At 40.4% G+C, this 16,909-nt stretch overlaps 1 protein-coding gene across 3 annotated transcripts in view; it reads left to right on the plus strand.

The window, feature by feature from the left end:
- The window catches only part of LOC114025654 (protein prune homolog 2-like), a 226,028-nt gene that overhangs the window by 117,934 nt on the left and 91,185 nt on the right, over positions 1-16,909 (plus strand). For all 3 annotated transcript variants that reach the window (XM_027839129.1, XM_027839130.1, XM_027839131.1), the window contains exons 3-5: positions 2,438-2,596; positions 3,976-10,516; positions 10,978-11,791. In XM_027839129.1, coding sequence (XP_027694930.1) covers positions 2,438-2,596; positions 3,976-10,516; positions 10,978-11,791 — 7,514 coding nt within the window. The remainder of the gene's footprint in view (positions 1-2,437; positions 2,597-3,975; positions 10,517-10,977; positions 11,792-16,909) is intronic.

Consider the following 16,909-nt stretch of genomic DNA (forward strand, 5'->3'; position numbering starts at 1 on the left):
TAGAGCTGGAGATACAAAGACAGGCAAGAGACAGTTCCTGCCCTTGAGGAGCTCACAATCTAAAGGGAGAAACAAATGCAAAGAAGTATGTACAAACAATAGGAAATACATATGCATATATATAATACATATTATATATATATATATATAAAGTATAAATAGGAAATAATCAACATAGGGAAAGCATTAGAGGTCTTGAGTAGCAGCTTTCTGTAGAAGACAGCATTTTAGCAGAGACTTGAAGGAAGCCAAGAAGGCCAGGAGGAAGATGTGAAGTGAAAGACTATTGTGTAAGCATGAGGTACAGCCAGAGAAAGTGCTTAAAAAAGAGACATGGAGTGGGGCAGCAAGGACACCCATGTCATTCCATCAAAAAGTACATGGAGGAGGGGGAAGTGTAATGACTAAGGAAGCCAGAAAGGCTGGGGTGGGGATGGGTGGAAAGAAGTTCAAAGGTCTTTGAACTCTAATCAGAGAATTTTGCATTTAGTCCTGGAGGTGATAAATTGATGCTGGAATTTAAGGAGTAGGGAGATACCAAAGTTGGAATTGCACTTTAGGAAAATCACTTTGGTGGCTAAATAGAAGATTTTCTGGAACAGGGTAAGACTTACAGAAGTCAGACTCACCAGAAATGTATTGCAGTTGTACAGGTGTGAGGTGATGAGGGCCTTCAGCATGTCTGTGGCAGTATTTTTGAAAGGGAACAGTAATAGTTGCGATATGACATTTGTCCACCAAAGAGAGATTGCTTACATCTTCAGAGTCACACTCCTGGGTGTGGGCTGAGTGTTCCAGAAGCAACGAGGTCACTCCCAAGGCTTGCTTCTGTTTGCTGGGGTCCGGTCTATGTTGATATGGCCTGACTGGACTGCGCCCCATTCTCACCCTGGTGAGACAGACCTTTCCTGCTCACCTTCTAAGTTTTCTTGGGCTGGAAAATTGTTTCATCCCATCCTTTTGTGTGTTCTTCCACTTCAGAATTTGTTTTAGAGAACTATTTAAAAGTCTTTGAGGGGTTTTGGGAAGAGCTCAGATGAGTCTTTGCCTTTTCTCTGTCGTCTTTGCTCTGTTTCTCCTCACTAATTTCTTAATGGCAGAATAGTATATCAGGATTGGGGATGAGCTGATGTAAATAGAGACAAAATACTTATTATTTAATATTTGGGAAATATTTGGGATAGATTAATTTTTTAAAATGCTACTTGCCTGAATTGTTATTAATGGTAATTACTTTTTGCTGTTATTATATTTAAGAAATAATAATAGAGGACAACTTAGAACTGTTCTCTTAGAAGAACTTCAGTTGATTTAGCCTTGAGTCAGGTTTCATCAGTGGCAACTTCCCCTCTTTATCTGACCAATTCCTGAGGACTCTTCTACTGTTCAAAGTCTAGGACATCCCCTTTTAAGGGAGCCCTTAACCCAAACTCAAATGAACCATCTCCATTACACAAAAGGATGCTAGCATAGTCAATTGCACTATCATGGTGTTGAATAAATATTTGTTGAATGGAATTGTCAATAGCAGGTTAGTATTCTGCCATTTGAGGAAGGTAACTCTGACCCAGAAATGGAAGCCATTAGCTTTTTAAACTGACCAGTAGATTACTATAAAGGCTAATTGAGCATTTTCTATTTTTTCTATGGAGTTCAAATGAGTTCAAATTAGTTTTAACAGGTTTTTCCAATGGTTCCCATGATCCTACAGTTTTCTTTTAACTATGGTATGCACAATGTTTAATTTAACACTAACCTTTGTCTCTGATTCTATTGAATCAGAGCTAAGCAGTCAGATAGGATCACCAGCACTAGGACTTTACTGAATCTTGTTATCAGGAAGAGGGAAGGCATAAACACAATGAATTGCCCACCACAACTCTGTGACCAGAATAATTTCCTTTTTCCCAGTCACTGACTGCAAATTCATTCTCTCCCTCAGTATTTTCACAGCCATTTCCACTATGTATCCTATATGTGCTTTTGGAATTCCCTTAAACTCCATACATTCCATTTTTAGAAAACAACTGGGCATCTTACATAAGTGTGACTTTTCCTGAGTGGCCCCATCTTACATCCCACCATGCTTACCTCCCCTTTAAATGTCCTTGTGACTGCACCACATGTTTTACCTGCAGACATCAATGACAGCTGCTCTTCATTGTGTAGGAAAGAATTGTTTCTTTTATTGTAAAAGTAATGATTCCCAACACTGACTTTATAGTTTCTCTTTAACTTAAGAAATGGCATAAATTTCTCAAAAAATTATCAAAAGAAAATAAATCCACTCACAATGAATATTTAATGTTGACCATTACGTTTTAGGACCATTGTGTATGTTGGGGGTGGTGAGTGGGGGGTGGAGGGGTGTGTCACACTCTCCCCAGCTCCAGATTGGGAATTCTATGACAATGTCTACATTTTCCTTCTATTGCAGGACTGTATGTTTCATAGAAACATTACCACTGACCTGAAGATTTTTACCGAAAAGTATGGCTTTGATGTACTCATCCTTTTGACCAGTTACTTATCAGATGACCAACAGACAAAACGTCAAATAGCTGTATATTCAGAAAATGTGGAGTTATGCAATCAGGTGAGTATCCTGCCCCAGTAGTTTTATTGCTCTAAGAATGTAGTGTAGAGGAGAGGGTACTCGATTAGGAGTCCAAGGACCTGTGTTCAAATCCTGCCTCTCCTACTTATTACCTGTATGACCTCAGGAAAATCACATTGCCTCTCTGACCTCCAGTTCCTCATCTGTAAAACAAGAAGATGTGACTAGATCATCTCTAGGTTATTTCTGGCTATAAATTAGTGATCTTTAGAATATTGGGATAAATGGTCCATGTAGAAGGTCAGCTTTTAAGAATTTAACTAGAAGTAGCAAAAGACAGTCCTATACTAGGCTTCAGAAGATGTCAGGCATTGGGTTAAAACAAGTCTTTAAAAGTATCATCATAGACCTTAAATACTAATTTCCTAGGAGAGCCCAGTGCCCCCTCCTCCAAATAAGGACCAATTGGAAATGTCTTAGGATTTTCAAACACTCCCCCAAGTTACCATAGGAAGAAGTTAGGTCCTCTTCTTTACCCTAAGGTCACTTTCTGACTGAGCTGTTAGTCAACCTGAAGATACCCACTGATGATTTTAAATTACTATCTTGTACTTCTCCTAATCCTAATTGTTGTTGTTTGTCCTTCATTCTCAAAAAGGACCATGACATCCTAATGCTTATACATGGGAGTGCTGGAAGGCACTGCAGTACTCCTCATTCCTTCCTCCCATTCCCAGAGGTCACAGGTAGCAGTCTGAGGATATGATTACTCTGTCATTGCTCTGTGTACATTAGAATGTCAGTGGATTCTGCCAAATCCTCAGTGTCTCCCTTACCATCTTATCACCTTCCCTGTAGCTTTCCATATCAAAATACCCTTCTGTGGCCACCACTTCCCTATAGGTATTGTTTCCCTATGTAGAAAGAGTTGTCCTTGAGGGCAGGGACCGTCTTTGCTTTTGTTTTTGTGTTCCCGACATTTAGCATAGTGGCGGGCAAATAGTAAGTGCTTATAAATGTTTTTTCATTCATTCACTGTATACAGCTTGAGCTTAGAAGGAGGGGTGTGTAGCATGTGGGAGGAAAATATGGCATCAGAAGTCAAGTTATTTTCAAATGGGACAGTGCCTCTCCAAATCCCCCAGTGTGGTACAATGGTACAGTTACAATCTTTTCCCAGGGAGATCCTTGTACCTCTCTGGTTTTGATTTTGGTTTGTGTAAACCTAATTTGTGTGTACAGCCATTTGGAGGCCAGTGGGCTGTATTACACTGAAGTGAAAGCCTTGGTTTTTAAGTTACTTTGTTTCACTTATCCTTTCAAGCCTGTGTAGTTAAATAGGTTTGATACGAAGTTTGCTGCAAAGATGACTGGGGTGAATGGCCATGTTCATTTGAAATGCTGTGCTTTCCTGACAGATCTGCTGTGAACTGGAAGAGTGTCAGAATCCTTGCTTGGAGCTGGAGCCCTTTGAATGTGGCTGTGATGAGATCCTGGTGTATCAGCAGGAGGATGCTATGATAACTTCTGATCAGATGGTTCTCCTTGTCAAGGAAGTCATTAACAGGAGGTGTTCAGAAATGGTCTCCAACAGCCGGACATCCTCCACTGAAGCTGTGGCTGGGAGTGCACCACTTTCTCAGGGATCTTCTGGCATCATGGAGTTGTATGGCTCTGATGTAGAACCACAGCCCAGTTGTGTGAATTTCATAGAAAACCCTCAAGACCTTAATGGCTCCATCCCAGCTCAGGTGGATGTCAACGTAGATCTTGTGAGCCCTGATAGTGGGTTGGCAACCATTCGGAGCAGTCGTTCTTCCAAGGAGAGCTCAGTTTTCCTAAGTGATGACAGCCCAGTTGGTGAAGGTGCTGGGTCTCATCATAGCCTCCTCCCAGGGTTTGATTCCTATAGTCCCATTCCTGAAGGAGCAATAGCTGAGGAGCATAAACCACAGTCTGGAGAAGATGGTGAACATTTTGATCTTTTCAACTTTGACCCAGCACCCAATGTTTCCGCACAATCTCAGTCATCCTCCCGTTCAGCTGACTATTCCCCAGCAGATGACTTCTTTCCCAACAGTGATTCATCAGAAGGACAGCCACCCACAGTGCCAAAGGAACTTGATGAGATGAATCTATTAGGGAATGACATGGCTAATTACTCAGCAGGTTTACTGATGACAGTGGCTGAAAAAGATAGCCTTCTGGAATTCGATGGGGAATTTGCCCAGAGGCAAGAAAGCCCTGGGGACCTCTCAGAAAGAACTTTGAGCCTCACTGATTTTGTGGGAGATGACTCTCCTCCTTCTGAGAGGCTGAAAAACATTGGGACAAGAGTCCCACCAACTCCAATGAACAGCTTTGTGGAAAACTCACCACTCACAGAGGACCCAACCTTGCTCTTCCCAGAAAACATGCTGCAAAAATTAAATGACTTAGATCACACAGGGCCTACTCAAACCCGCACGAGGTGCAGCAGCTGGTGGGGTGGTTTAGAAATTGACTCCAAAAATTCTGCCCTTCTGAACACTGACACATGGAGTTCCAGTGAACAGGAATCTGTCTTCCAGAGTCCTGAGTCCTGGAAAGATCACAAAGCAAGCCCCATTGATAGGAGGGCCTCTGACTCTGTATATCAGCAAAAGCAAGCGAGACATGGTGAATACCCAAAACTGGATCCCTGGGAGAGCAAACTTGAGCAAGAGACTGTGGGCAGCTCGGATACCCACCACCAAAGTGAGGACAATCCAGAACACCAGCAACTGCCTTCTGAAAAATCAGACCTATCACATGCTTCCCCCCAGGGGACATGTCACTTGATAGAAGACTTTGCCGCTGTGTGGAAGCCCAGCTCAGCTTCTGCAATGGAAAGAGATCCATGGGAAAATCCTGCAAATGACAGTGGTGGACAGGCAGATTCAGAGCCTTTCCCTACCTGGACTAAATTTAGTAAAGAAGACAACACCAATGCTCTGAAAAAGGCCTGGAATGTGCATCAGATGGACCAAAATCTGCCTCCCAAAAGGGACCATGATGAGTGGGCTGTGGCAAAGAATGACTTTTCTTTTTCTGCAGATTTCCCATCAGAGAATTTGCCCAAAACTCCAAATAATCAAGTGACTTCAGAAGCCTGGAATGAGAGCAAAGGTGACACCAACAATGTGCACATTGAATCTGAGAATCCTAGTCTTGATTCTGACATTGTATGGAATAATTCCAAGCTGCTTAGGGAAAATCAGGATGGGTTCAATGGTTCTGAGATCAAGGGGAAATCATTTGAAAAGGTAAACACCTGGAACTTGTATGAAGAGAATGATAAGGAAGGTCCCGCTCCCTGGGAAGATTCTTTCTTATCATATAGGTGCTCAGACTTTAGCACATACAATGTAGGTGAAGATTTGGTTGCTTCTGAATTGGATACCAACTATTCTACATCAGACTCATACATATCACCTACATTTGTAGGGGAGGAGAAAGAAACCGAGGACAAAACTTTTGATCATGATGTTAACATGGCTGCAGAGGAGACCTCACTGAATAAGTCAAATGATGCTGAAAATCTTCCTCAGCCAATGGAACCTCCAGCCTACAGAAATAGAATTGGTTCAGGCCCCGGGACCCTGGAGATGTGGACAACACATGTACCAAATGAGAACCAGACTGTGACAGTTGATTCAGAAACAAATGTCCCTTCAAATCTACATAAAGATTTGCTCAAGTTAGGATACCCAGATATTAAAAATCTCTCGGCCGAGGATGATGCTGGGGAAAGCAGCCAATCTAGTTATGATGATCCTAGAATGATGCAGATGTATAATGAAACAAATCGACAATTGACCCTCATGCATAGTAGCACAGACCACAGGCAGGCAGCTCCTGAGAATACTGACTTATGGAATAGAGTTATCCTTGAGGACACACAATCAACAGCAACTATTTCAGATCTAGATAATGATTTAGACTGGGATGACTGTAATGGGGGAATGGAGATTTCCAGAGAAGGGCAAGTCCAAGGATACATGCATGAAAGCACAGAACCAGAAACTCGATTTTCAGTGAGACAGCTAGAACCATGGAGTGTTGAGAGTCAGGAGGACAGTCAGGTAGGATGGGAGCACCATATGCCTTACAATGCCTCTGAGGAAGGAAAAGATGACACCTTCAATGAATTCAATTCATTAAATGAGAAAAGTGGACAGCAAATCTTTAGCAATATTTGGGATACAGTCATGAAAGATGACAATGTGTCATCCTTAATACTGCCTGACCCATCACACATGGTAGATTCAGATGAAAACAAATCACCGTGGGAAACTTTGAGTTCATCAGAAAATGTTAAGAACATCAACATCCCAGATAAGCTAGAAATCTTAGAAAATGAGCAGGAAGAAGCATTTACACCTGTCACCCCTCTGGCTGATTCTGTCAACCAGGAAACACAAGAAAGTACTTCAGTGAGCAATGAAGGATGCTTTGCAACAAGTCCTGAGAAAAAAGAACATCCTGACCATTTGGACATATGGAAGGACCAGAGTTATAAACACAGTGAAGATGACAATAACATACAAGAAAATACTGATAAAGAATATTTAGTTGAAGAGGATACAAGAAGTTCTGAGGTAGATGCTGCTTCAGGAAGTTCAGAAAGAGAAGAAGGTGACTCAGAACTCTGTTCTCCTGTTGCATTTGAAACTCAAGGGACCCATGATAACTCTATTAAAAGCATCTCTCCTTCAGTTGCATCTAGTTCCCACACCAATGAAATCTCAGAGGAGCTGGTGGAATTCCAGGGCAATACTACTAACCAAGGGAGCAGTGATGCACAAGCAAGAGCTTCCACAAATAATCTGAAGATAAATAATGCCTGTGAAAAGCATTTAGTGGATCAGGAAAATTCAGTTGACACTGCTAACATTTTATCTATTCAGAATCAAGCGGCAACAGATCATTCATTATCTGAAATGAGCCTTGAGAAAAATGAGACATATAAAATTCCGGTATTAGAGAGTGTATCCACAGAGAAAGTAGATAAGGCACCTCTTCTTAAAAGTCCCCAGAGTCTTGACATTTGGAATGCATGTGTAGGTGGTGACTCTCAATCCAATGGAACAAGTCTTGAAATAAATGAAGACTGTGAAATGAAAAGTATTAAAAATCATCTTGCTACAGGCAATTTTCAAACGGGAAATGGTGAGGATGATATTGTATCCAGTGAGTATACACACTCGAGTGCATCAAGCCCTGATCTAAGCGATCCATCTGCTTCTATACCCAGCTTGGGTGATGTGAAGACTGCAGACTATCAGCAAAAGAATCAAGATGACTGGAGTACAGGGAATAATAAAGACTCTGAACTTGTTACCACTGATGATCAACCAGAAATGGTACCTGAAGTGGGAGACTTACAGGGAAAAATGATGGATGAATTCCAAAAGGTTGTCAATCACAAAGCTCCTAAATCTTTAGATATCTGGAATGCCCAAGCAGAGGATGATGACTCCCTTTCTTCTTTTTCAAGCCCTGATGGCGGCAACACTCCTCAAAATTCAGGATCTCAGGAAAGAAGTTCAGCAGTTAACTATTACCAAAAAAATGAACCTGAAATTCCTGAAACTGCACTCAATAATGATACTAAGTCCATTACAATAAGCTCAGGGATTAATGGCAGTTCTAATGGTGAAGATAAATTGGAGAAAGAAGTTCATTCGATCACTTCCCAAGTAGATTTGCAGAAGAATTCTAGGATATGGAATATATTTAATGAAAAAAATGTATGTTTGACCATAGCTGACCATGAAAATCAGGAATTTTCTGAATATAGAGATTCAACCAAAGGTGAGAGTCAAGGAAGTCCATCTTATGAAGATCAAAGCAGTCCTGATCATTGGAATTTCTCACCTATAAATAAAAATGAGGAACAGGCAACCAGATTTAGAGAGGAGGCAAAATGTTCTCCAGAGACACTGAAGGCTGAAGATGCAAGTGAAGAGGCATCATTGCCAATGTCTCCTAAAAATGAGTCAGAAATAAAGCCTAAGTCCACAGTGGAAACTCTTGGATTTTCAGCTGAGAGAGCAGAATGGTGGAACACCTTGCCCCAGAAAAAGAGCCCAGAAGAGATGAAACCTTCTGACTCAGACAGTGTTTTAGAAGAGACCTCTTCTGTATACCAAAAGGTGGATCCATGGAATATACTTATTCAGGGTGATCTTGAATCCAAAGAAGCACTTCACGTTGATCCTTTCACAGATGAAAACAAGCCACTCTTTCAAGGTGACAATGAAGAAAACTATGAACCATCTTGGAATATCCAACCAACTCAGATGGCCTCAGATTCTGTACAGATAGAACAGTTTGATGAGTTTGACCCAAGCCAAGAAGAAAAGGATGTGAAAGAGCAACTATTCATATCAACTGCTGCTAATGAGCTTGTGCCTGAAAGCCATACCCAAGAACAATGTCAAGACAGAATGCTACCTGCTCTGGATCAGCCAGATTCAGAACTTACTCATGCAAATGATTCCATTGCCATCAGTCCTTCCTCTCAAATGACAATGAAGTCTAGTCCTGGATGGAGTAGTTCCCCACCTGGTCGGGTCCCTCAAGATACATTTTTCCCAGATATTTTGCATGACAATTTCCAAGAAGGTAGGCAGATTATCTCAGCCATGCCTGATCTGTGGACTGATACTGAACAGCCCCTCAGCCTGAAAGCAGATGGTGAAAATCCAGACATATTGAATCACTGTGACCAGGAGAGCAACTCCCAGTCTTCCACCAGTCCTGATGTGTGTCATGAATATGAAATGAAGGAAGAGTCTGGGCAGCATCTTGCCCAAGCTTCAGCCAGCCCTAGAGGTGAAGCTAGTGAGTTTTATCTCACCAAATCAGAGGGGAATCAAGAAACTTCTCTGGTTCCTAGACAGACATTTGCCATTCACAATGTGGGAATGCATCCTGAAAAACAATTTTCCTTGCATCCAAACAATGAACAAGCAAATGTTGATAGACTAGTCTCTCCCAGAACTTCCTTTGAACCTTCTGAACTGCTTGGTGACAATGGAGCAAACTTAGAAGAATTTAAAAGTGAAACCACCCTAGAAACAGCATCAGGTTTGGAACCAGTGGAAATGGAAGATTTGGCTGTTGAAAACATGGGAGCCTATGCTATCATAACTCCCCAGGCACCAGCTATTATTAAGGTGAATAGCTCATATACAACAGATGATATCTTTTCTGAAAGTAAAAAAGATACAAATGCCTTGATTAGCACTGAACATCCTTTAACTGGTGAGAAGCCAGATGCCAACACTGGGATCCTAACAGCCACAAGCCCTTTTTATGATAGAAATGAGGCTATTATAGGACACAGTTTGAATGGTGCAATGAACACTTCAGACGGAACAATGAAGGACATGGAAAAATCACCATTAGAAGAGAACAACCCTGAAAACGCTACAGGAAGACAAACTATCTGTCTCTCAGCAGCCTCTTGGGGTGATTTTGAAGACAGCTCAATGGTTACAAATTTTGATGAAGAAGCAATAAAAGAGCCTGAACACTTCCATTATGGTGGCGAGGCTCTCCTGGAGGAGACTTCCACCAAATATCCACTTGTGCCATATACACCTCCCTTTGATTTGTCATTTCTCACAGAGGCGCCCCAAAGCTCCATGCAGGAGAAAGAAGTACTCTCATCTGAGGAACAATCTTCTGACAGCGAAATGGAAGAATTATTGTTCCCTGCACCATTGTCTAGAAAAGATACCACAAGCCATTCAGGGAAAAGAGATGGTAAGGCCAGGCACCAGTTGCTTGAATTACATATACGGGAAGATCCGGAGCCAACATCCTTGCCATTAGAATCTGGTTCCAATCTTGGGTCAGCTCTTTCTTCCAATGAAGTAGAATCACGTAATTCTAATCCACCAGCAGGTGGAGACGTGAGACCACCTAATGGTAAGACATGTTGCCTTAACTAACAAAACATGGCTTTCCTGGAATGATTTGAGACTGCATGTGTGGGATTCATTTTCCCCCCACAAATTTGCAAAGGCTTGGAGATGAGAAATGAGTGTCATGTGTGGGAAACAGAGGGTCAGTTTGATGGAATCAGAGAGTGTTATGAGGTTCTAAGTTTGAAATGCCTGTCAAATGAAGTCCTAAAAGTCTAAACCTTATGTAGTCTTGTCAAATAAAGCAGTCTCTGTAATTCAAATAGCTTGTAATGATTGTCCCCAATAACACACATAGAAATAGAAAGTAACAAATTAGCCAGTCACTATGAAATTTAAAAAGTGATTTTTAGAAAATATTTTTCATTGTAAAGGGATCTTTTGAAATAGGAAAGGTACATAATGCATCTAACCAAAATGTCTTTGCTCCTTTCCCCTACCTCCCTCTTCCTTATTCAAATATAGGTGTTATCCAAAACCCATTAGACTTTGAAGTAGAATTTGTTTCTAGCAAGGATCCTGAGCTAAGAATGGGAAACAAGGAAGACACATGTATGGAGATGAATGAGGACCCAAGTGCACTACAAATGGATTATATTCTTGTTGACCATGAAGAAAATTTCTCTGAAAGGAAGGTTGCCCTTGAGCCAAGGGAAAGTAAATCCCAATTACAAGAAGTCACTGTTGGGTCAGAACAAATGGAGCTTCCAGGAGAGTTTTCAGCATCCTCCCAGGATATATTACAGTCAGTTGCAATAAATGAAAGGGAAGGCCAGTCTGCAGTGGGATCTTTAATAGAGAATGGTTCTTACATTGTGCCTCTGAAACTGGAAGATGAAAGGAGAGCTCTCGAAAGCCCTGGGCAAGACCCAAGTTGGATGGTCTTAGGCCAAAATGAGGTTTACAATGCATCACCTGAAGAGAGTTTCAGACAAACAGAAAGAGTGGCCTTGGGGTCTGGACATTCTGTCACGGCTGCAGATCAGAGACTGAGAGAAGCTGAACAGACTGAAGTCTGTGCCGAGACAAGAAACAGTAGTCCTCTTGAATCTTCAAGAATGGAGAAGTCCTCTTGCCAGGGTGGCCTGGCAAGGAAGAATAAGAATAAGACCACAAGCGAGGCAGACAGAGATGCTCTTTTGCTAAAGGTGGTTGCCCATGACAATGAATGGGAAATGCTTTCACCACAGATTCCTGAAGGTAGCATGGCCCCAGAAAAGGAAATGGAGGAGGAGACAGAGTTTCTTGACTCTGAACCAACAGAACCAAGCCCAAGAGGGTAAGAGAAAATGTATATTACATCCCACCCACTCTATCTTCCCCAACCCTGGGAATTTATCTATTAACATTTTTTTTTTAGGCAATTGGGGTTAAGTGACTTGCCCGGGGTCACACAGCTAGTAAGTGTCAAGTATTTGTTCTGAGGCCAGATTTGAACTCAGGTCCTCCTGACTTCAGGTGCCAGTGCTTTAATCACTGCTCCACCTAGCTGCCCCTTTATTAACATTTTAAAAATCTGGGAATATATTGATTTTAGAAAAGAAGAGGTAGAGCCTTTTCAATTATATGCCAGTGAATTTGATGTTCATTTGTCAAAAATTTTAAATGTATTATTAATGAGAGAGCTTGTGGTCACTTGAAAAAGGAAGCAACAATAACTATAATACTTGTTTATTAGTAATAATTATTATTTGTTTAGTAATGATGCCTGTTTATTAATAGTACTTGTTTAATAATAATAATAATACTTAGCATTTATATAGCACCCACCTACCATGTGTGCTGTGCTAAGTGTTTTACTAATATTATCTCATTTTATCATCACGGCAACTCTGTCAGGTAGATGACATTATTATTCCCATTTTACAGTTGAGGAAACTGAGGCAATGGAAGTTAAGTGACTTGTCAAAGGTCATACAACTAGTAAATGTCTAAAGTCAGATTTAAACTCAGGACTTTTTCTAACTCCAGGTCTAGCATTTGCTCTACTGCACCACCAACAAGTAATACCAGACTCACCTTATTTCCATTTCCACGGCTATTAGACTAATAGGTGAGGGGATGCCATAGAAATAGTATTCCTACATTTCAGCAAGGCCTCTGATGTATTTCTTGCTCTATTTGAAGACAAGATGGAGAGGTGTGGGATTGGACAATAGTGCAGTTGTGTGGATTTGGAACTGATAGACTGGCATAACACAAAGAGAGACGATTTTTGGATTAGTGTCCAACTGGAGGGAGGCTTTTAGTGATGTGTCCTGGGGATGTGTCCTTGGCTTTGTTCTAGTCAAAATTTCCAACAGTGAATTGAATAAACTCATAGCAAACACGCTTATACAGGCAGCCAGGTGACCCTAGTGGATAAAGCACTGACCTTGGAGTCAAGGACAGTTCAGACGCTGCATCAGACTCTTACTAGAGTCATTTAACTTCTGGCAGGCTCAACTTCTTCCATTATAAAATGGGGATAATAATCACACCTGTCTCATAGAGGTGTTGGGAGGAGCAAATAAGTTGCTATATGAAAACTCTGCAAAATTTAAAGCATGATACCCATTAATGATTATTATTGTCAAATATATAGAGGAGAAGAATTTGAGAGTGTTATGTTAGACGACAGAGTCAGGATCCAAATTTATTTCAATAGGCTAGAATAATTGGTCGAATCTCTTAAGGTGAGATTTAATAGTACTAAAGTTCTATGCTTAGGCATGTTAACTTAAGACATGCATACTAAGTCTCCACTCTACTCATATACTCAGAAATGTACACTGATTTGTAGCTTACACAGATAAACCAATTCTCTTCACACCCTCATAATACCATCCTAAACTGTCATTGCTCTCAAATCTGCTCACTGAAACACTGTTCTACTATCTGAGGGCCATTTAGTACGTGAATAGCCACATGGGGAAAGATCCTGATGCTTCTCCTCTAGTCCTGGGAGAACAGGGAGCCAATCTCCTAAGTTGTGCATTGCTATGAGGCAATGCTATGAGGCCAACTGGGCCCATAGTTGCCAATTCCCCAACAGTTCATAGGCTGGACCAAAGTAGTCTAAATAACTACCCATTCCTCTTACATTAAAATTCTGTGAGGTGCATGCAATTTGATTATTAGTAACACCCAGTATTTTCATCTAGAAGTAGACATCATCGTAATCTATTAAGCATCCTTGTAGGATTCATTTAAATTTTGCTCCTTATAAAAGGAATAGGGGAGTTCTTATTTTCCAGCCAAATTCTCTCCCAGTGCTTAAATCATTCCTTGGTAGTAATGTACCACCCTAAGCGCCTAACTGAGGATTGAGGAGAATAGTCTGAGTAGATTTAAAATGTGGAATGAGCAAATTCCTCTCCTGGGAGGGAGAGCATTCTTTCCTCATTTGGGAGAGAATTGGCTGAACAACTGAGAGGAAAAAAAGTAAAAAAAACATTCATGTACTGAAGCTAAGGAATCTGCCTTAATGAGTTAAGGGTACAGCCCTTACAAGCTCACCAACATGTCAGTGCCTTCTCTGTTCCAGGCATTTTCATTGTCATCCTGACCTTTCTTGCCTCCTGTTAAGCTATTCTGTTCCTTGGACATCCTCAATCTCTCCTTTACTATACAGGTAGCAGCAGATGGAGCCCAGCAGCCTTGCTGGCAGGGTAATACCATCTTTCTTGGAAACAAGGCAGTTTTTAGTTGAATGAGCAATTGTTTGAGCTCCTGTTCACATGATCACCTGCCCCTGAAATCCAACAGATGACACTGTTAAAAATGGCACTGACGCTTTAATTGTTAATTTATTTTTTTCTTTTAATTATAAGTGCCCATACCAAGATATTGCTATTAGGAAACTTTAACCAAAGTGGAGAGGAATAAAACTTTTATATCAGACACAAAAGTACTGAAGTGCATGCTTAAGCAATTCAAAACATATTTACCAAGTTCCTACTTTAAATGAAGAATTATACTTGATGGCGAATGATATTAAAATTTATAAAACAGGATCTCTGTCTTCAAGGAGCTTACCATCTAATTTAAGAAAGGAGAAGACGTATCACAAGGTAGTCCATGGTTGATTGCCAAATAATTGGTACAGATAGTAAGTGCTTTAGGAGTTAAAAAGAGGGAGAGACTACAATGGCCTGAAGTAGTTCAGGAAGACTTTACAAAAGGGGTGGGATTTAAATGGGTATGGAAAGATGGGTGGCATTTGGAATGGCAGAAAGGAGAGACTTCTGAGCAAGGATATAATATGAGCAAGAGCATATGGAGAGATAGGGGATTTGTATAACATATGTAAACATATGTAATAAAACCTGAGAGTCCAAAATCTAACATTAGATTTTCCCCAAAAAATATTTTGGAAAGCAACGGTCTAGATTTTCAAATTTTTATCTTAGAAAACAACACATTCTCCCCTCTTTTCTATCACCCTTCTCTTAGCTGTATTCTCTCCTTACTGTCCCAATGGAACATGCCATTGCTATGAAAATCTGTAAGTTTCTACCCCTACCCCACATTTATGGCGGACCTCAGCACATGCAAATAGCCAGAGAGGGACAGAGACAGAAGTAGTAGCTTTGGTTTTCCCACTAGATCACATAAAAAGTGAAAGTAATTTGTCAATTCATCATTTCTTGAAGTGAGACTTTTTTAAAGGAGAACAATCCATCATCAAGAAGGGGAAATTGGGTAAACAGTACACTGGATACTATGTTGCCTAGAATTTTTTAAAATTGCCACTTGAATGATAAAAAGTATTTGTGAAAACATACATAAATATATATTGGAGTCTCTAGTCCTGGGGGGAAAGGACAGACAAGGACCAGAGGATTCCAATGAAAGCACATGTAGCTGGAAAAGCTTTTAATTCTTTGTCTTGCTGAGTTTTGGTAGGAGGAAAAGAGTTGCCCTGTGGCCTCATAAAACTCCAATTCTGTGATCTTTTGGGAAAATGCTCACTGTGATAAGAAACTGTGTTGGGGGAAGCTTTGGGATAAAATATTTAGAATTAAGATGACCCTTAAATTTGCTATCTGCTTCTGTATCCTATTTCATGATTAAGTAAGATGAGTGATTCTGTATTTAAAAAAAAAAATTACATGACCTTAAGGCTCAGTGAATTTTACTGCTGGCATATTTCCAGCATCAAACCAGAGAAAGATGTTATTCTAGACCTTCCTGTCCTAGCCAGATCTTTGTGCATTCTTTCTTTTTACATTAATCATTCTTGGCTTATTTTCCCATATGACAGGCCCTACAAAAAGTCCTTTTATTTCTGTGAGTGACACATATAATATGCCATTAGCTCTTCCTGCATTTTTCATGAGGCCCTCTAAGTTTCAAGCTTATAATTCCTCGGAACTTGTAGAGATAGTTATTTATGGCCATGTTTCAAGAGTCATTATGCTGAGGCTCTCTGCTCTGTGGATTCCATAAATCCATTACACAGAATTCTTCTCAGTTTCTCCCTTACTTAAAAGATGGGGAACTATGGAGGAAAATCTTCCCATATGAACACTCGATCTGATTTTTAGAATTAATTTTCCATTCAATTCAACATATGTGCATATACATGCTTACATGTATATACATTAGTTGCATATATACACAAATGTATTATATATGTATGTGTGTATATAAATGTTTCAGAGGCAGCTAGATGGCTCAGTAGTTAGAGCACTGGGCCTGGAGTCAGGAAAAACAGAGTTCAAATCTGGCTTCAGATATTTACTAGTTGTGTGACCATGGGCAAGTCCCTTAATCTCTATTTGCCATAGTCCACTGGAGAAGGAAATGGCAAACCATTCTAGTATCTTTGCCAAGAAAACCTCATAACGGGGTCATGAAGAGTCAGAAACAACTGAACAACAAATCTACCTGTTTGTGTATGTATGTATGTAGATCCTAAATTAGGTGCTGTGGGCATGCGTCCCAAAGGTCAAGCATCTGTGGCAAAACTGTCCCTCCCTAACCATGGTTCTTTACTGTTTTGCCCTTCAGGGTCTTGACTTTGCACTGAACTCAATCTGGAAGTCTGGGATGTGATACCAGCTTTGACTTTGTTAGTTGTTAAAGTTTAATTTTGTCAACTGACATGTTGTGTTGAAGCAGTGATTTTCAATTTTTTTTTTTGCTCATGTAACAGTATTATTCTTTTTTATAAGGAGTCACAGCATAACCTGAGAGGTTAGGGAAACTCATGCATGTGCATATAATAGCAAGTGTAAGTTCCATGCAATCCAAGGCACGCAGTCAAACTCAAGGCATTTTGGTGTTGTAGGGAGTATACTTTTGAGAATCCTTACCTCAAGGAGATAAAATATTGATTATTAAGCATGCAAAGGGGTTATTTGTAATAATAATCCTATAGCACAGGGACAAATAGGTACTTAATAAGTGTATA

This window comes from Vombatus ursinus, unplaced genomic scaffold (genome assembly GCF_900497805.2).
Source record: "Vombatus ursinus unplaced genomic scaffold, bare-nosed wombat genome assembly UNPS02014832.1, whole genome shotgun sequence".
Taxonomy (NCBI): Eukaryota; Metazoa; Chordata; class Mammalia; order Diprotodontia; family Vombatidae; genus Vombatus; species Vombatus ursinus.